Source organism: Pieris napi, chromosome 15, assembly GCF_905475465.1.
Source record: "Pieris napi chromosome 15, ilPieNapi1.2, whole genome shotgun sequence".
Lineage (NCBI taxonomy): Eukaryota > Metazoa > Arthropoda > Insecta > Lepidoptera > Pieridae > Pieris > Pieris napi.
In genome coordinates, this window is record NC_062248.1 from 4,801,739 (window position 1) to 4,823,519 (window position 21,781).

The window sequence follows — 21,781 nt, forward strand, 5'->3', positions numbered from 1 at the left end:
TTCAAGCCTTAAATGGAACGCCTCAGAGCAAGGTAACGCCTCAGAGCGAGGTAACGCCTCAGAGCGAGGTAACGCCGCATGAGTCATGTTTTTTCGTGCGTGCAGCCGGCTCCAACGATTTATAAGACGTTGTCACGTCAAAAATACCCAGCTAGCCTCTTCTTGCAAAAATATATCCAACTTACATTTCTGCATCTTTTTATTTAATAATTTTGTTTATAGTCAAGTAGGAGCTAGGCCAGTAAACACACGTCACCAATATTTGGGTCTATGTATATCAAATTTCTCGATTTATTTTTATTCCTTTTTCGTATTAGTCCTCTTTCGAAGTTTAGCTATCATCGTGGCTAATTTTGGATGCCGCACTTCTGAACTTGGTGCTTTAACCAAACCATTGTTTGACGATTGCCCTGCTACTCCTTCTTTCTTCCATCTTCTTCGGGGTTTTTCGATGTTAAAAAATATCGGTTGTCTGTAAAGTCGGTTTACTGACGATAGTTGAACGTGACAACGTCATAAGAAAATACTGATGGAATGGTTGCATTCTTCAAAAGAAAATTTTAATTTTATTTGTTAGATAGATATTTTGTATGGATATAGAGAAGGAAGTAAATGGAAATCACAATTGAATTGATCAAGTTACATTTATTTGTACGCATAAATACAATTATGTCAATTTTTGTGTGCAAGCGAGAGCGCGGAACGAGTGCTCTTGCTTGCACTTCAAGCCTTAAATGGAACGCCTCAGAGGTAACGCCGCATGAGTCATGTTTTTTCGTGCGTGCAGCCGGCTCCATCGAATTATAAAACGTTGTCACGTCTATAAAACCTTTAAGTAAATCCGTGACCCCAGGGTTGAGATTCGTATACGTAACGACTACGTAACCATAGTTATATCCGTCTTACCCTCTCTTAATATAAAGAAAGCTATTGGACAGGGCTGGCAGGGCGTAGCAGGGTAAAACAAACAAGTTAATTGTATTTATTCAAATGCGGTCGCGCAGCCGTTGTTCATGAATAAGCATAGGCTATACTATGTGCAGTGTCATTCGATATTTCCATTCAGTTTCGGCTTATGATTTATGCTAATTTAATACCATGTGTTACACCCCTGATGGAATTTTTTTATGCAAAAATGTTATTCTAAAATTGTTTAGTCATTCTTGGCGTTTCCTTAAGAAATTTCAAATAATTGTTGTTTATGTCATGTTTATAGCTTAGGTATATTTTGTATGGTAATAATTACTTTGATTTGATAATTGATTAGAATTACAGGCGACGAGCCAATTTTGCAATTTAAGTCGAAGGTAAAAATAGTATTTAAAAATTGTTTAGATATTTCTTGATGGGAAATATATTTCATAACACTCAAATATTATATTACATTAAATATAACAATATTCTTAACCTACATAGTAATAATAATTAAATATGGATGATTATATATCCTACTAATATTATAATCACAAAGTTTGTAATTATGGATGTATGTTTGTAACTCTTTCACGTAAAAACTACTGAATGGATTTTAATGAAACTTTATAATATAAGATATAGAATTTATAAGATATTATACATCAGAATAACATTTAGGCTACAATTTATAAAGATATTGAGTGAATTGTCCATAATATCAAGTAAGTAAGAAAAAATACCTACTACCTTTTATTAGCCTCTGTATACTTGAACCCCACGGCCCTACGATTACTTTTATTAAAACAATTTTTTTTAAACGATATTATCAAAGATAGCTCATAGCATACAGATACACACTATTGATATTAAAGTAAGTAAAATATCGTAAATAACAAACAAAATAATTTTCTACATGTGATAGGTATATCAGATCTAATTATAGTATTATTGCAATTAAATCGACGTGATGTTATAGTCAGACAAACACATCATAGTTAAAAAGTCAAAAGTCAAAAATCATTTATTCACATAGGTAACACAATGTACACTTATGAACGTCAAAAAAGAAATATACATTAAATGCTTCTTTTACATTTACTGCCAGTTCTCAAATCAAGGGCGTAGATCGGAAGAGAAGAACTGCCCTGCGATTCTGTAACTCACTTTTCGAACTCACACAGCGGTTTTCGCATCGGTGGTCGCTCTCAAATCAGTCGTGAAGCAGTCATTTTATGATTTGGCATTCTGAAAAGCTAGGAGTTTGTAGTTTATTGTTTTTCAGAATGCCAAATCATAAAATGACTGCTTCACGACTGATTTGAGAGCGACCGCCGATGCGAAAACCGCTGTGTGAGTTCGAAAAGTGAGTTACAGAATCGCAGGGCTGGCATAGATTTACAACAAAAATATCTCTTACACCACACAAAATTGAATTAAAATAAAACTTTTGAAAATTATTCTACTATTTACATAACTTGGCGTTTAAGTGGTCAGCGAGAGACAAAAATGCATAAATATTCATAGCTAAGCGTCCTTCGCAGTGACATAACACTATTTCCCTTTACATATTCCAAAATAACCGGATATTTAAATGTCGCAGTATTGTTACAAAAATAGTACCATTAAGCACGTCGCACGGTAAGCTTGTGTCGTGGGCGTGTCCACACATGACAATGGACGTGTTTGCTCATGTAAATTGATTTAGACAAACACGCTTTCGGTAGTAGATTACTAATAATAATAATATTCAAGAATGGTGGACAATCTGAGATTCGCATACATAATTAAAAGGTAGATTTAAGATTACATTATCAATCAATTATTATTTTATCACTACGTATGTAAAAAATAAATAAATCAGTGGCGCTACAACCTCTTTAGGTCTGGGCCTCAGATTTCTGAAAGGTGATCAACCTTCAGTGCCTGACACACGCCGTCGACTTTTTGGGTCTAAGACATGTCGGTTTTCTCACGATGTTTTCCTTCACCGTGCGAGCGAATGTTAAATGCGCACATAGAAAGAAAGTCTTTTAGTGCACAGCCGGGGATCGAACCTACGACCTCAGGGATGAGAGTCCCACGTTGAAGACACTAGGCCAACACTGCTGCTACGTATGAACTAATAGTATTTCCGAACAAATTCGACTTACGGTCCTTCAAGAAAAGAGCGTACCAATTCTTAAAAGGCCACACTCGCTAGCCCTCTGGGATTGAAAGTGTCCATGGGCATGGGCATTATCACTTAACATCAGGTGAGCCTCCTGCCCGTTTGCCCACTGTAAAATTAAATTTAAAAAAAAAGTGGCGCTACACTATTTTAGATTCAGATTTCTGTAACCTGTGATCAGCCTTCTGTAGGTACCTACGCCCTCGTCTGGACGATTTCGTATGATCTACTGTATAAAATTAATAATGTATAGAACTAAGTAGCTACTACACTAACACCACACGAGAAGACGCAATTAGATGTGGATAATCACTTTTGTTCCGGATAATACTATAAATCTTACTTTTAATTAGAGATACACACACGCCGCTTAATCCGATTCGCAACATCCCCTGACAATACAACAATCAGAATGTTTATTTGAACAAGATATTTAGCCACTTCCCCGCCGGATTAGTGGACAAGGGGGAGATAGGGCTAATAGTTGGGGCGGGACCCCAACAAGAAACTATTTGAGACGCTCAGAGTTATTTTTCTTTGGTAACTTTACTATCTAAAAATATCTTTAGGAAAGAGATTTTTTTTGTATTTGTTACGTAGGTCTAAACAATAAGCGTGTTAGGAGATGTTAGATTAAAAACTTGTAATCTAATATATAAAATTCTCGTGTCACAATGTTCGTTCCCATACTCCTCCGAAACGGATCGATCTTATGAATTTTTTTATACATAGGTATGCCGTAAGTCTGAGAATCGGCTGCTATATATCTTACAAACCCCTTAGTGATATTGATGATAAGTGACGATTTTTTTATTTTTTTTGTGATACAACATACAAAAATACATACAACCCCTAATTTTCACCCCTCCAATCAACCCCTATTTTTTTTATTATTCTAGATAGTTATTTTTATTGAACTAAAAAATGCTTCCTAGAAATAATATACATGGCAAAACAACGTTTGCCGGGTCAGCTAGTAAAGTATATAATTAAGAAACTCGCTAAAATCTGACACTCTGTTCAGTTTCCTGTCTTTCAGTCTTCTACAGGTTGCACTCCAGAGAATGCTCCAAACTACACAACCTGATTCTGTCATCTTGAAGCATGTTGGAGAAACTCCTTGGTTACTCCACTCCGTTTTTAAATAGACATCTCCTGGACAGGCATGTCCTTCAATAGGACTGTCTCTTAACATCAGGTGAGATTGTGGCCAAAGACTGTCCAGCTCTGTACGTCTCCGTACTAATGTACGTCAAAAATGTATTAGATTATTAGATATTGACACGGTATGGTTTTTCGTGCCACGTTTCGTCTCCGAAGGTCGCCCTTAGACAATGCCCACTAAGCGGCAGCGTTACCTACCAACAACATCGCGAGCCATGCACGGAGTGTCTAGGAACCGAAAGAATAGATCCACTGATGTTTGAAAAATATATGTTCTTAAATTCTATGTGATGTTCCAACTTGAATTACATTATTTTTTTTCTCACACCAAAAGTACCGGGTTTGTAACTACTAAATAATCTAAAAACCTACTTGGCCGATTTAAAATTTTGAATTTATTTTATAATTCTTAGCTACCATTTTAATTTGTTTATGGTAAGTGTTTAACAATGTTTAATTAAGCTTTATATGCTTAATGCCTGACTACTGATTTCACGCCACGCCTGGTACTTTACTGAACAAATATTATTATCAAATTGGGGTAAAATCATTATTTGTTTATTATGTATATGTAGAATACTTTATACGAACACTATTAAAGAATAGACAAGAATGGCCCACGGGTGGCGGTGTCAATTAACATCAGGAAGGCCTACTGCACCTTTAGCCATAGGTATGTTCTTTATAAAAATAATAATAATACCTACTAGTTAGTAGCATTTGCAAAAAAAATAGCAAAAAAATTATGGCAAAAATACAATGCCGAGATAAACAATGCTTATACTTTATTACTTGTGTTGCTATAAGTTTTAAAAATCGAATTCTTTTACAACTTTTTAATAATATGCATAAACAAATATTAAAAATCAACAACTTGAAGGCTTTGCTTCCCGGAAATAAAACAGGTTTAACACCATTCTCCACGACACGGCCATAAATAAAGCGAATTGTGTTCAGTTGAATATTTCTAAACACCATTAGAGAAGAATGTTGGAATTGTCACTTTGTCACCATGTACTGGACAGTAACGCTGCGTGATACGGGGCATTGGGGCGTAGCGGGGGGCGCCGCAGGGTCCTTTCGACCTCTCATATTTTGTCTGGTAAATAACTGTCAACGAATGTTTTTTTTAGCATCTTCTATAGTCTATTTTCTTTTGTTTTAAGACAATCGAATGGCACGTTCCTTGGTTTTATTGTTTTTATATAACCAAGGAACGTGCCATACAATTGCTAGTCGTAGGTGAATTTGAAAATACATAATTTCAGGTTAATTCTGTATTAAAAAAATCCTGGAACCGTAACATTTGTATTAAATATATTTAATGTTATGTTTATATCTTAGTTACAGTATTATTTCAGAATTTGCGCTGAAATGCCGTTACAATCTTGTTTCGATTTGCCGACTAAAGCACAGAAATATAAAATATTGCTGATTTTTATGATGTGTCGATGAAATGCTGTACTGTTGTTTACATAAATAATAAAAGAGCTAGTCTATCTATTTACTAAAGGGAGATATAGTCATATTATTAAGCGCGACAAATGCTTAATACCAAAGACAATAAAAGTATATTTTTCAATGAATTCAATGAATGCAGTATGACCAGCCTTACTCCAAGCATTTCATTATTATTGACACACTATACTTAAAGCAGTTAAACTTTTCCAGAATCGTACAAGTTATCTATAATACAAGCAGCTGTCAGTATTGGGTCAAAACGCAGTTTATTATTCTATTATTTAATTTGTAGTCGCATTGTGCGAGTTGCCGACACTACAAGGGATTTCCGTATTTACATGCGGAATCCGGACAGAAGTTAAGTTTGACAGTGTCAACATGTCAACATGACAATAGCCGTCACACGTCACCTGTCAATCGAGAGTATGAGAAGCGGTCTGCATTCTCTTGGGACCCGCTTGTGCGCTTGTATCAACGTATTTTATTGTTCGAAATTTAAAATTTCATGACTGATCGACCCCTAGGGAAAGACCGAAATTAATTAATCAACAGCTTATTCGCTATTACGAGTTACCGACATACTTCAAACTTCTTTAGTAGTTTCAAATTTAAATTAGGAATGTTGTGCAGCTATTTTATTTTAACACGTTAATCTGTGGAGATTTCCCTAACTAGTTATATTAATTACTTATCAAATATTAATTTAAAATAGGACCGCGCAGCTTTTTTATTTAAATTTTTTACGGAGACATTCCTAGCGATAGTTATGTATATTGCTAATGACACTACAACAAATCTTTTGTTGTTTTTATTGAAACTAAACATCCAAATCATTAATGTTCAATGTGATTAGTTTCGCAGTTGGACTAAATTTACGATTTGTGTACATAAGTATGATGTATTGTAATTCTCGCCCCATTTGTGATTCTTTGTGTGATCACACCCGATCGTTTAGCCACAATGGTATGTTGTTTGAATCGGGACGAGTCCGCAAACACTGCGTCGACGAACAATGAGAGATTAATGGCTTTTTTTGTTATCTATAGATCCTCTTTACTTGTTGTTTCACGGCTTATTAACTTCAATGAAGCATAATCGTGATACATCTAGATAAATCTCAAGTGATTTTACGTTTTACGAGTCAATTTCGAGTTAAAATCTACAATAAGGTATTAGATACTTAATTATTAACGACTTTCCATAAGTCAATGGTCATAAAGTTGAAGTAGGAATCCAAATGTGTTTAGTACTGTCAGCAAAATCAATACACATGGTGTAGTCCGACAAATACGGACTGTCAAAGCAAAAGTTATTTTAGTTTTTTCATAATGATGACTTTCTGTTCATCTACTATAATTTTGTGTGTAGCTTTTTTAAGAACAAGAGGCAAATGTGCTGGATGCTGATGCTAAGAGATACCGCCACACATGGATACTCAATTCGAGAGGGCTCGCGAGTGCGTTGACAGCCTTTTATGAATCTGTACACTCTTTTCTTGACGCTAAGACGAATTGTTTCGCAAATACTTCAGTAGGGTATTGTGTAGTAGTTGTCGTAGATATACTATCTCGGGAGGAATGAAATATGAATTATATGCCCAATGTCTGTTGTATATTGTTTATTTAACGTTGCTGATAGTACGTCAGTGTCATTGTGACGTTTTTTGGGCATAAAGTATAAGTTGCGTTTTTTGTTCCGCGGTAAATGTCGTCTTATCTTCGTGTCGAGTTGTCGACGCCTCCAGCCAGCCGCAATCAAAACACCATTCGAGGCGGTCGTTAAAAATGATATAAAGTTTAATTTACAACGGAGCCTCGACTCGGATTAACTGTTATCAGAAATGTTCACATTCAGCCCCAATGTGAAAATTGTTTTGTGCATTAACCTTTTTATTACTTAATGTTTTAACATTGTGTGTTCAGGGATACGTCGGCCCTTCATTAGTCCTTCCTTAAAGTCACTATAACTCAGAGTAGTCCAGTAAATTATCCTTAAAATTAGAAAGGAAAACAATCCGGCAGAGCTTGAGTAGCTGGCGGTTACGTTAGGCGACATCGACCGCCGTTACTATTTGTGCTCTCAGCGAAAACTAACCTTTAGATAAATAATAGTTAAAAAAACTAAAAAACACGCTTTTAAAGCACATCAAACTAAAAACTATTACTTATTTTTTAGTTGATTATTTTTTATTTTTTTCATTATTTTTTTCGGATTATTGCATTGTCATCGATCTTTCACAGGTACGCAAAGTTTAAATTAAATCTGTCCGTTAAAAGTGGGTCAAAATCGAGTCCGAAGGAGTCGGTTACATACATACATACATACAGGTGAAGCTAATATAAAGCGTGTAAAAAGGGCACAGATTACACAATGTATGAAAATTAGGAATTGCATAGAATAACAGAAGTTTTAAATTGTCCGTTGAGGGACAAAAGTCTGAAGTTCCTATGCTGTAAGAAATAATCTTTTTGTAAATTTTATAATTTGTGTATCTATTTATATGTGACAGAAATGGAAATTGCCGCATTGGTAGATTATATTGTTAAAAATTAATATTAAAAAGCGGTTATTTAACGCAATTGAAAAGAATGCACAATTATTATAAACAGGCTAATCTAAAGCTGCGTATAAATTAAGTAAAACACATGGCATGGAAACACTTTGTAGCTTCGAATGAAATGGTCTAAATATCCTAATAACTTACTTAAATTAGCTTTTATCTTATTTTGTGTACATTAAACAAGTAATTGAGTTATTGTTTAGACGTACCGATCATTCTGCTTTGACGGAATGTTGTTGCTCGTAAAACCAGGAGTATTGGCCGGCCAAAGATGTTCAACAAGCTAAAATGTTTCCGTACAAATCAAGTTGGCCAGAAATAATGATTCTATAAGGGGTAGGCATAGGTCTCCGAAGATCTAACACGTTAGCAGTCCAAGCTGATAGAAGCAGAAAAAATACAATTAATAACGTTAATAACTAAACTCCTAAAAAAACGAATAATTTATTATAAATTAATAAAATACTCTGCTCTGTAGCCGTGCAGACCTCGCAGACAAAATTTACATTTAAAAAACAATTAACAATATTCCAATACAAGGTGTATTAAAAAAAAAATTAGCGTTGTTTTATGTTAAAAATATCTACTAATACTAGAAACTAATACCGTCTAAAAAGTAATAATAGAAATAAATATATTAAGTCAAAAAATAGTAGTTGTAGTCGACAAATCGCTACGCCAGTAAAACATTTTTTTCTTTATTTAACTGTCTAAATTTTGACCGGATTAGTATTCTACTTTCCGATTTACGAAAAGTGAAAATCAAATAAATATATTATTTGATAGCGCCTTAATTTATTTAATTTTATTATTACTAAGCCTTTATTGCTGACACCCAGTATAATATACTAACACTTATTTAAGTTACATAATAAAACATAATCTAATACATCAAATGACCCGCTTTTGGTTTTGGTAATCAGCGTGTCCTGTGACACATAGACTTCTTCCAGCTGCTTCCATTCTTTTCTGATGTTAGCTCTTCTTGTCCAAGTTGTGCCTCCTATTCTCTTTATATTGTCTGCCCATTTCTTGCTCTGTCTGCCTCTTTTCCTTTATCCATCGCGTTGTTTAACTTTATATTCCTGTAAACAAAGTGTATTATTATTAAAATAATATTAGCTCTTGTTCTTAATATATGAATTGAAAGTGGTTGAGTTAAAGCTATGATCATGTGAATGTTATAGCAACCACAAGCCCTATTGTTGACGATTGTACACCTAGAATGATTTACGAACCAACTTGCACCCATAAAAGTGGGGACACAAAAAGATAACAAAAGGTGCTAAAGAAAAGTAATATATTTTGTTAACGGATATAAAGTTTAGTGAAATATATCGAGTTTTTTATGTCCGATACGAATGTTTGTTTGTCACATGTCCTTTTTAATCCACGTTATAACCGTAGATGTGAATTATATTACTCAACGGATAAATGTACCATACATATAGTCGAATTTTTAATTAGATGAAGTCAACTGACGTTTACGGTGTTGTCAGTTTTTAATGAAATAAAAATAGTGTTGTGACAAAGTAGAGACCCCTGAATTAATGATCGGTGATGGCACTAGTCGCCGCGCCGCGGTTTGTAATAAGCCGTCAAAAAACTGATTGTAGTTACATAGTACTAGTACCTAACTTATATCAGAGCACTTTAATACAATTTTGAAATAGAAATAATATTCTTTTATAGTTTGAAATGATTAACTATTCACACTCATTGTTCATTCATCTGATTGAACAAGATCTGAACGTATCACTATTACTTTAAATATGGCATCATTATTTTACAAAGTGACATTAGCTACTGTCAGTTGGCTTCGTCTAATTAAAAATACGACTATAGTATTGTCTTTGATTGACATAACTTTTATTCATTTAAATAAAACACTATTTTGACCGGATTGAAGTTATGTATTATTATAAATTTACAACTATTTTCAGTAAAGCACGCGAAACGTCGGATAAATTTAAAATTATGTTAAATAGTTGTAAATTTATAATAATACATAACTTCAATCCGGTCAAAATAGTGTTTTATTTAAATGTACCATATATTTTAGTTATGCTATATAATGATACATTATATAATATAATGACTAGATAAATTAAATAACTAAATATAGAAATTTAGCTAAGCGTCAAACTCGTATTAAATTTGACATATGTGAGTAACTACGCTTTAAGTCGTAAGAATCTTATCCTGAGAAAAAGGACTGCCTTTTTATGTATATTCTACGAATTCTAGAAACCCTTTATACATTTGTAAATCGTTTTTAATGCGGACACCTCTGGAGTAGGTACTTACAGCCAAAATTCAGTTAGAGGACTGCGTTTATTCCGTCTCTTGTACGTCAAAAATACGTTTTTGACAATCGTATACTCACCGGTCATATATGGTCATATACTTAGTACTTTATTTTTTATATAAAAGGGGGCAAACGGGCAGGAGGCTCATGTAATACCGCCCATAGACACATACTCACATTACCAGAAGGCCCGCAACTGCGTTGCCTTTTTAGAATTGGTACGCTCTATTCATGAAGGACCCTACGTCGAGTTGATTCAGAAATACTTCTGTTTACGGAAATAATATGGCATGTTACTTTAGACATTGCATAAAATTGGCAAATTTAAATTTGATTTCTTTGGCTATTAAGATGTAGGTATGAGATATATTAATCAAATTTAACTGCTAATAAAACTATTAAACGATTTTAGATCATTAATTTGATAGTCCATAGGTAACATCTCATTTCAGCACATGACTGACACATTTGAATATCGAACTAATTTTACGTCTGTATATTCTGTAGCCAATTTGAATCGCGTTGAATAAACGAAAAGTTGATTGTTATTTGATTTATTGCAACCACCAGAGCGATTAAAGCCACGGCAATATGACACCCGTTTGTTTTTTCAGGAGACCTTTCACCGTGACCTCGGGCGTCAACGCCTACAAAAAAATTCTCAAATCCATTTGGACTCTGGCCACCCACGTCGTAATTCAAAGCTAACTTCATTATTGTGGAGATACAATAGTTAAGCACACGATTTATACGTCCAACACGTTGACTTCTGTTTATAGCTCGCGGGGCGCGGATTACGTCTGCACCGATTTATGGTCTTACCTCGATAAAAGCTTAAATACATACAAATGGATATTATTCATTATACAATGAACGTATTGCACGGTAGCCGTGTCTTTTCTATCCGGGATTGCGAAAGGACTGAAAATATAGCTACTTTGTTGTTCTGTGTTCCTGGTACATTCGTTTTTATATAATAGCTAACAAATACAATGAAATATTAATTTATATATAATATATTATTAATCTACCGAAAAGGGTTATTTAATGAAAAAGTTGGTTTAGATTCTCAACCTTGGTCGTGCAATCGAATGACGGCTGTCAAATAATGTTTTTATTTCTATTGGCTCGTACACTGAAGGAAAACATCGTGTAAGAGACATGCCTTAGACATAAAAATTACGGTGAATCAGACACAAAAGGCTCATCTACTTGAATTTTAAGAAATAAAAAAATATTAGATACGAAACGAATGCTGATTTTGTAGCGCTTTTGATTTTTGTTTGGTATCTCAATGGTAGACAGTAAATTATTTCTCTATACTTTATGGTCAGTTTAAAAATAAAATTCGCGGCCTCAACACAAAATAGGTCAAAATTCAATTCAAAATTCAAAAATCATTTATTCACGTAGGTAACACAATGTACACTTGTGATTCGTCATTAAAGAAATAAATATTAATGCTTCTAATTTTACATTTACTGCCAGTTCTCAAATCAAGGGCGTAGAACGGAAGAGAAGAACTGGCAATAAACTCTCCGCCACTCTTTTTAATCGCCATGTTTTTTTTTTTTTTTTTTTTACACAACGTTTGTAAGGAGTAATAATAAAAGAAGACATTGAAATGGGAGGCTTACAGCTTAAAGCAGTTTATTCACAAATAAATAATCTTTTACAATAATAAAAATACCTATACATGCACAGAGTACATTAAAAACAAGAAAGTTATAACCTCCTTGGTAGAATCTTAAAATATTATCTAGACAGCAGAACTTTTCACAACCAAATGGCAATGACTGTGAAAGACAAATGAAGGTTGGTTCTATTCGAAGTGAAGAGGGGTGACTGATTATTAGAGGAATGAATATAGTTAGTGGAAATAAGTTAAATAGTTTATTGATAGTTTATTGTGTTGGGATCAAAAAGTATAGAATACACGGTAAGTATTTGACACTTTTTTTTTTAAATTGCTATTCTCCACGACGCTTGTGGCTACGGGACCATATACCGGATACTTATCAAGTTTTCTCTTAAGCGTATTAAGCCAGAAAAAAAAGCAACAAGTATACACAAACGTTCGTTAAACCCTTAAGGAAATCAGGCCATTTTTATAACATTTCAAGTAATTGACAGGAAATGCGGGCATTCAGGGAGTCATGCGTGGTGGGTGGCTGTTACCTAGATGGCGATTGGCTTCAGATTGCACCAATTGCACATAAATTATGGCCTTGTTATGAACAATACATGGTTTTATGTTAGGCATAAAAAACGATAATAAGGTATTGATATTTTATTATTAACGCAAGCAAATAGGGTTTAAGAAGTTTAGCGTCAGATACTAGATTAATTGAACAACTTTTTTTCCAATTTTTTTTTATTACTTAATATAAATTAAAAGTACAGAAAACTCCAAAAAAGGGGTTATCCTTGGTGCCTGAAGGGATAGGTACACCACATTACAAATATTAAATTACGTAGGTATAAACTTAAAAAAAAACCAAAACATTACAACAAACAGAAGGAATATAGCCCGTATTCGAATACTAGATATTCAGGATTACATTATCACATATATGTCCATGTTTAATACAACACGATCTCCGACGGAGTAAAAGTCTCCGTCAAAGTCTCTTCTTCTTCTTGTCTTTGGCCACCATTCAATCCTTCCAAAAGAGAAGACCGCCAGAAACCTGGGAAGATTGGCAATATTTGAATTGAACAGTGAAACTTCCCTAAAAGCCTTGTTCATTGAATGTAAGTATTTATAAGTGGAGATATAAATAGAGGAGCCCCTTAGTATAGATGGCAAGGCAGGCGTCAAGGGCAGAGGGCGCTATTTCGGTAGGGAACGGAAAGTAAGCTGAAACTAATCCTGCACGCGGGTGGCCGCGGGCAACCCGACACCGATTACATTTGTCATGTATCATTAGGGTTGCCACACTCGGCTAATTATTTTTTTTAATTTTGTCATGTACTGGCTGAATACAAATGAAAAAAAAGGGTTGTTCAATCCTACCATTGTTATATTAGACTTTAGGATGTGAAGGCTGTTGTCGAAATAAAACTGACAAATACAATTAATTGAACTTTTGTTTAATACTTGGAAACAACGAGTGTGTGAGAGTGAGAAAGGACCTTCGAGAACGAGATAGCCAACATTAACATTGACAATGATATTAATCAGGCGGGAAATTTTAATTTAATTTAACATATAAACTTTTAGAGTTTATATTATTTTTTGTGTGTGCACTAGTATGGGGGCACTTAGGATTCTCTATGTGGGCAGGTTCTAACTTCTATTTGATATATTTATTTTATACATACAATTTTGTATTTAAACCCATGTTGCACAATAACAATACCGTTTCAGCATAGGACAGGTTGAGATAATTATAAGTATGTAAAACTAATGAGATACGTCCTTAACAAAAGTTGGCAACCCTACGTATAATGCGCACGATTTCTTGCTCCTCACCTCGCGCCTCTTTAATGTTTCACTTATTCTTTATTCAAATATTCGCTATATTTTTTCCCGCGACACTTTATGACTACAGTTCGTGTATGCGATATTATTCACTGTTATGACTTACGATTTTTTAGATACGGAATGTAAAATTCATGCTACGTTATATAGCGTTCATTCAACTTGTACCTGAATATTATATCTTCCTTAACCCTATTGGGATATGGAGAAAACATTTATGCGTCTGTATCGATCAAGGAAGCCATTAGGGTCAAGACTATAAATGTTATAGATGTCCTTTAGCAAAAAGTTTGCCAAAGCCTGAATGGACTGCGTACTCTAATCTGCAGCAGGCGAGCTCTCAGTGAAAGCGAGCGACTGTGACGTTCGTCAATGCCGGATTCCGGCTCCACTCGAAACGAGGACCAAAAAGTTAGCCTCCTTATAGGTACATATAAACTAAATCAATCCAATTACACTGTTATAAATAAAGTACGCATTTGTTGTCTGTGGAAAATTGCAGATTAAATCTGTTTAACACAATATAAATAGACTTATTGAGTTTATATGATTAAAAGGGTAGTCTATAATTTTCTTACAATTAGATGATGGTTATTCCAAAATTCTAACCCTTAATTCGCGTTACGTAAATTAATAGAAAATTAATATGACCATAGATATAGCAAAGCCCTCACAACCTTTCTGGTTTTCTACGAGTCGATCGGAACCTCCTCCGTCCTAAATTAGTTAAAAGTTTAAAATCATCATTTTTTTTCTAATATTATTAAATTCATTTAAATGCGTAGTTGATTATTATTGCGTTTATTTTATGTATTAAAAAAATTTAGCGGCGCTACAACCTCTTTAGGTCTTGGCCTCAGATTTCTGAATCTGTTTAATGTACATTATTAAATCTAATAGGCAAGTAGGCGATCAGCCTTCAGTGCCTGACACACGCCGTCGACTTTTTGGGTCTTAGACATGTCGGTTTCCTCACGATGTTTTCCTTCACCGTTCGAGCAAATGTTAAATGCGCACATAGAAAGAAAGTCTATTGGTGCACAGCCAGGGATCGAACCTACGACCTATGAGAGTCGCACGCTGAAGCCACTAGGCCAACACTGCTCATATATGTATTTTTCTGCCCTTAAAAAGCTTAGATAGGTAGGTATGTATAATCTCTGATACTAAGTTATTCAAACCGTTTCATTAAGTTACATGCATCAATCACAACAAAATTAGTTCATAATCGATTATCAGAAACACACGTATTCATTTCACGCTTAAAATGCGACCGATGTTTCGTTGATTACATTTTGCGTTTTGAGCAAAAACCCACCGCTTTCTATTGCGTAATGACCGTGGCGTCCTGTGTGGCCTAACCACGTGTTCGGCAAATATTTGGTTGCGATTTCAAAGGCCCATTGACGTTTTGACGTTTCGAAAAAGCGGGCGCCGAGCTACTGCCACAGACTACGAACATGAACACCAAATTTAAAATGACAGATTGAAACTCTGTTTATTTAATGATTCGTTTCACAGATTTCATACTTTAAACTATATTTAAGTCTGTAAAATTTTATAAAATTAATTATCTCTATTAGCATACCATCTTCAATCATCTTATGAAAGTTTAACAAACTCTGTACAAATAAAGGGGAAGTATTAAAAACAAATTGGTTAGGTTAGGTTAGACTTCGACATTGAAGGCGGGAAAATTAAAAGACAGTAGAAGCTTCGTGTCTTTGTTTGGACAGCGGCGTATTGTTGATAATTAAAATTTCGAATCATATTTATTCCAGTTCATATAATTAGTAATAATTATAACGCAAAATAGCCAAAAAATAATTAATTATTGTTTTTGACAACAATGAAAACTATAATGCAGTAGGTAACTGTCAAGTCAGTTATTTCTCATGAATTTTATTATTAATAGCAAATTGACTGCGTTTTTTCACTACATCTAGTTCTAAGCATCGTTGGCAAACACGGGTTTCGCACAATAGTTGCATTGTGTCACCTATTGCACCATTTCCGACGCTTGTTCACTCAAAGAATTATGAGTTCCGGCATCTTACATGTTTTGACGGTTTCGATGGGATTTGGTTTTATAAAACCGGTAATCGTTTGACATGATGTTTATTTTATTACAAAAAGTAGCAGATGGCTATACAATTGAAATTATTGATTGTAAATATACAAAAATTTTGGCAGATCCACAGAATAGTTCTTTTTAGGTCTGTCCCGGCTAGACGGTTTGAATATTCTGGACATATACACATTATATAGCCTATGTTTTATAGGGATAATATAGCATTATTGTGGTGAAAGAAATTTTGAAATTGATCTAGTAGTTTTTGAGTTTATTGGTTCGTTACAAAGAAACATAATATAAATATTACCTCTTTATAATAGATAGATAATTGTTGGTACATTTATATATTAAGACTTTTATTTAAACTTACATAATTTTGACGTATGTATTCTATTGGAACAGTACTATTTTGACGTGACAACGTCTTATAAATCGATGGAGCCGGCTGCACGCACGAAAAAACATGACTCATGCGGCGTTACCTCGCTCTGAGGCGTTCCATTTAAGGCTTGAAGTGCAAGCAAGAGCGCGAAGCGACAGAGAGGCACAATCGAACTCCGAGCTCTTCAGCGTTCGACACCTGTCTCTCTCCTACTTGAGTGAGCGATTCGTCAGTAAACCGACTCTACAGACAACCGATTTTTTATAGAACAGAGGGCAAACGGGCAGGTGGCTGAAGTGATACTGCCGCCCATGGACACTCATTGCCGGCGACATTAAAAGTTTTGAAAACGTTTGAGTCTCTGTCTTAAATAACTTTTAAAATTTGTTGCCTCTGAAATTGAATATAACCTCAACTGCTAAGCCACGAAGGTGCTATTCGAATTATTATGTCATAAATCACAGAAACTAGCACTTGCTGGAGCTTGCAATTCTCAGTTATTCTGAAAATAACACCTTTCGTATTACGTCCCCATAAATTTACTCATTTACCTATTCGTAATTTATTTTAATAATTCTATTTTTCAGGCATTAAGATTTACTACTGTCATAAAAGTTACACAAATTGAAATGCCACAGAGAGGCCACTTAAATATAGTTTTAAATATTTCTCTGATAGCACAGAGCTCCTAAAGTCAATTTCGGTAAATGACTTCTCTTGTTTTACTTGGCTATAGACTGTAGAGTGATGACTACAGACTCGTAAATACCATAGACTCCGGAGATTTAAGCCGCGTTTTACTAGAGTATTTCGGAAAAAATATTTTTCTCTTATAAATAGATAGATAATATCTATAGTACGAATTGGCATTAAAAGGCTTTCCTTAGGCATTTTTAATGTTTATTATCTGTAGACAAAACTTTATTTCAGTTTCGAGATTTTGTTAAACGTTTAATTTAAAAATATATGTGCATATTATTATTTAATTCGCAACAGATATAATTTTTATATTAAATTTATTAGAAAATCTTTAAATTTATACTTTTTTCTATTATTATATTCAATATATAATAATAGAAAAAAACTAGAAAATGAAAATAACTAGAAAGTTCAATTTTAAGGCTACATCTACGAATAATCTACGATCATACATTTCAGAAGACGGTTAATTTAAAGCGCTAATCTATAAATAGCGCCGTCTCTCTCCATCGCATGCGAAACGTATTAATTCACCCCGCGCTATCTCGCTCCACGCGGAATGTTTACATTAATGGGCGGCGCAGACGATTGCGATTTTGCGACATTGTCGCGTTTCTAAAAAAAAATATGGAAAATTCTCCAAGTCTCAAAACGTTATTTTAATCCATTTTCACCTGAAGAGGGATATAAATCAAATTGGCTTAGCTTTATCCGCATGACGAATGAAAAGCTAACAATGAATTGTGACAGTCGGTAAAGGTGTTATCAGACGGTTCACTCGAATTATTGTTCACTCGAGTGAATGCTTCATTTTTTTTCATTCTATGTTCACACGGCTTAGACGAAATGATACAGAAATGAACATTCATTGTTCTTTCTTTTAAATATGTCATCGAATGAAGTCGTACGTCTTGGAATTAGTTTAATTTGTGATAATTTAATCAAAGAGTTGACAAAAAAGAAGCAAAGAAAACGTCGACGGTGGTGGGTGCGACCATGGATTGAAAGAAGAAATTTATAAAAAAAAAGTCATGTATTTGATCGTTCCACTTGAACACCATTTTGCCGCATGAAAACAATATAATAACACACAGAAAAAAAAAGTTATAACTTCGTCGACAACGTGATGTCCGTCGGCTACAGGACTCGAAACAAAATGGCCGAATCCGAATGAACGTTCTCTCAGTGTTCAGACCGTTCATTTCTCGTTCATTCGGAGTGGGAATGAAAGATACCGGATGCCAATATCCAACACTGTTGGATCGGTTCACTAATGAGTTCATTCGGCACTCGTGTTTCATTTTTTGTTCAGACATTTCATTTCGAGTGAAATGTACCGAATGAAAGGTGAAAATGAACAAAAAATGAACCGTCTGATATCACCTTAAGTGATATGGAATACGAGTTAAATAATAATGCGATATTGTTATGAGTGGGCTGAGGGGTGGTGGCGTCAGGGGAGAGTTGAGTGGTTGACGGGGAGGCGGTAACGGGCCCGCCCCGCCCGTCATTTCTTGACAATCAAGCGCTTTACGCTTTGTTACCTGTGCGTAACTGTAATCTACTATTATTACAATTTTTCTTGATATTTTTAAAATACACAAGTGATCAACTTTGTGTATTTTACTGTGACATGTATAGGAGAACCTAGCATTCAGGATATTCATTCATGATTAACAATTTAAAAAAAATTGTGCTAAATCGCTAAACAAAATACCAAACATTAATTATTGGAAATAGTATATTTTTATTAATTTAAAACTGTTGATTAAATTTGATATTAGCTGTGACGTTCTTAATCTACATCAATATCAAATGTAAAAGCGCTCACAGTGCAGCGCTTTTCCCGCTTAAAGTGTCGTTCCACATAGCCGCGCGTTCAGTCCGTGCTTGGCCACCGTTCTGTTCGATCTTGTGTCAGGCGTAGAATTGACCGTGTTAGTTGCGCGTTGTTATGTGCCCGCGGTATGGTTGAGGATGTGTCGGACGGCCCGGTGAGGTATTGTGACGAGGTGTTGGACGTGGAAGGTTGGCGGGCCTCAAAAATGGTGGCGGAAAAGAGTCGCGCGACGGATTTCTCCATAGCGGCCATCATGGCTCGCAGCGCTGAGCAGCCGGCCCTGCGCGGTTCTCTTGCCGTCGCACGATCGCCTACTTTCATAGGTGAGAAAATACAGTTTTTTGATTGATTCAACCAAACCTTCATGGTCAAAATATGCGTATGGACACATTTTGTATGGGATCTTTCTTTGTTTTTAAACGGCTAAGAGATTCTACTTAAACCAACTCGAAAGATTAAAAGAAGCCAAGGATTTTGTTCCTTACTTAACAATAAACGTATAAAAGTATTCTTTACCTAACTGCAATGTTATATTCATAGCTCTATAGCGTTTCAAAAGCATTTAGTTATAATAGGTACACGATCTAATTTAGGCCTATGTGGAAACCGCAATAATTTTGTCGACGTCAAAACATATTTAAGTCTTTACGTTCTGTTTTGATTTATATTATGTACAATGGATTTATACTTGGTGTTCTATGACCTTGGATTGTGTCTATCTGAGAGTGAAATAACGTAAGCCAATAAGATATTGTTGGAACTATTTAATTTTTTTATTTAACTTCTACCAAAATTCTACTCCGTCCAGATGTTTAAACCATTACCTACATACAAATCCTTTTTAACGGAAAGGGCTGGTATTTACAACTAAGCGATTGTTTTCTGTTTCTTTTTGAACTCCAACCCCCGGAAACCGTAAGGGTCACCTGGATCTTTACTTATAAACTTCGTATGGGATCGGTTAAGGCCATTTAGAAGTTAATAGATAATATAGAGGAGTAAAATCCTATTGGGTCGTAAAATCTAGTAATATAATAACAATGACTTATAAATTGGTTAACAACTAATATGTTTATTGGCTATTGTATCTAGTTACATCATTTATGGAAATAGAATATTTAACTGTGATACCGGCATAATATGAAAATAATTAATTAGACTTGCTCTAGTATGTAATTTACTTACGTTTTTGTAATTTTGTTTAAATTAATTTTACGCATATTAATTTTACATAATAAATATTTACCGTAGGTATAACATAGGATAGTTTAAAATATGTTAGTAACAGCATAATATATTAATGGTAGCAGTGTTGGCCTAATGGCATCAGTCTGCGATTTCCATCCCTGAGGTACTCGGTTGTACACGAATGGTCTGTTCTATGTGTGCATTTAATACTCGCCCGTACGGTGAAGGAAAAAATCCTAAGGAAACTGGCCGGAGACCCAGTCGGCATGTGTCAGGCACAGAAGGCCTACTACTTGCCTATTAGAAAAAAACAAATGATTACGAAACAATACAGAAATCTGAGGCCCTGAATAAGGTTGTGGCTGGTTTTTATTAAATATACAAATTTAAACAGACACAATGCTATTAGAACCTTACTTTAAATATCTAAATATGATTTATTTATTCGTTTGAGTGACAGTGTTTGTAATGTTTAAGTTAATTATATATTTGTTGACTTCAAACAAAACATTTATATTATATCCTCATTCAATATAGTTAGTGGAATGTGGATAGTGGAGTGAAAAATAAAATAAGAATCGAATGTATAATAATTTCACCCGTATCACCTCGACGTCCGTCATTAACTGAGCATTAAAAGGCAGTTTTTGCCGCATTCCACCACTATGTGGAACCAGCTACTTACTGAAGTATTTCCGAACCGATTTGACTTAGAAAGAGAGAAAATTTCATTGAGTGTCCATGTCCATTAACACTTAATATTAGCCTCCTGTCCATTTGCCCCCATGGTATATAAAAAATAAAATACTATATGACTAAGATTTAGAAACGCGACCGGTGAGTACGATTGTCAAAAACGTATTTTTGACGTAGGTACAAGAGACGTAATTAGCGCAGTCCTCTACAGAATTTTGGCGCTAGTAGGTACCTACCTAAAAACGTTTTACAATTAATGTAGGTTAGCATTCGTAGAAAAAACATAAAAAGGCAGTCCTCTTTCTTAGGGTAAGATTCTTACGACTTAAAGCGTAGTATTACTTCCATACCTATGTCAAATCCAATACGAGTTTGACGCGGGAGCTGAGCTCAGTTGCGACTGTTTCCATTTTTTCTTTATAGACAATTAGTTGTTTTTTACCATCTATGCTTATTTTTACATTGATATAAGTAGTCTTTAAACTGACTTTAAATAGTCCCCAGAGACCTGGAAGACTATAAAGTCTGTTGCTATAAATATGATTTTTATCTTTACTTTGTAAATTCTTAGTTCTTTAGTAAAAAGTGATATTAAGTCAGTGTGGTAGTGTCATATTAACTTAAACATGACGGATTGATTGGTTCGATTAAAGCGCCAAAAATTATAAAGATATTAAAATGGTGTAGTACCTACCCGAAAATTAAAAAAAATATACGTACGCGCTGATTAAAACCTCCTTTGATATCGAGTAAAAACAAAGACTGTCGTATTTATTTTACTCTTAAAAATACATATAGACCGTATCAATATCAGGAATGTAAAAGTGGGTAATTGGCGGGACC

General features: G+C 34.5%; 1 protein-coding gene across 1 annotated transcript in view; it reads left to right on the plus strand.

The window, feature by feature from the left end:
- Nucleotides 1–19,109: 19,109 nt before the first annotated feature.
- LOC125056805 (T-box transcription factor TBX20-like) overlaps nt 19,110–21,781 on the plus strand; it is a 74,884-nt gene continuing 72,212 nt past the window's right edge. The window contains exon 1 of the mRNA XM_047660093.1: nt 19,110–19,377. Within this exon, the coding sequence (XP_047516049.1) occupies nt 19,182–19,377 (196 nt within the window). The 5' untranslated portion in view covers nt 19,110–19,181. The remainder of the gene's footprint in view (nt 19,378–21,781) is intronic.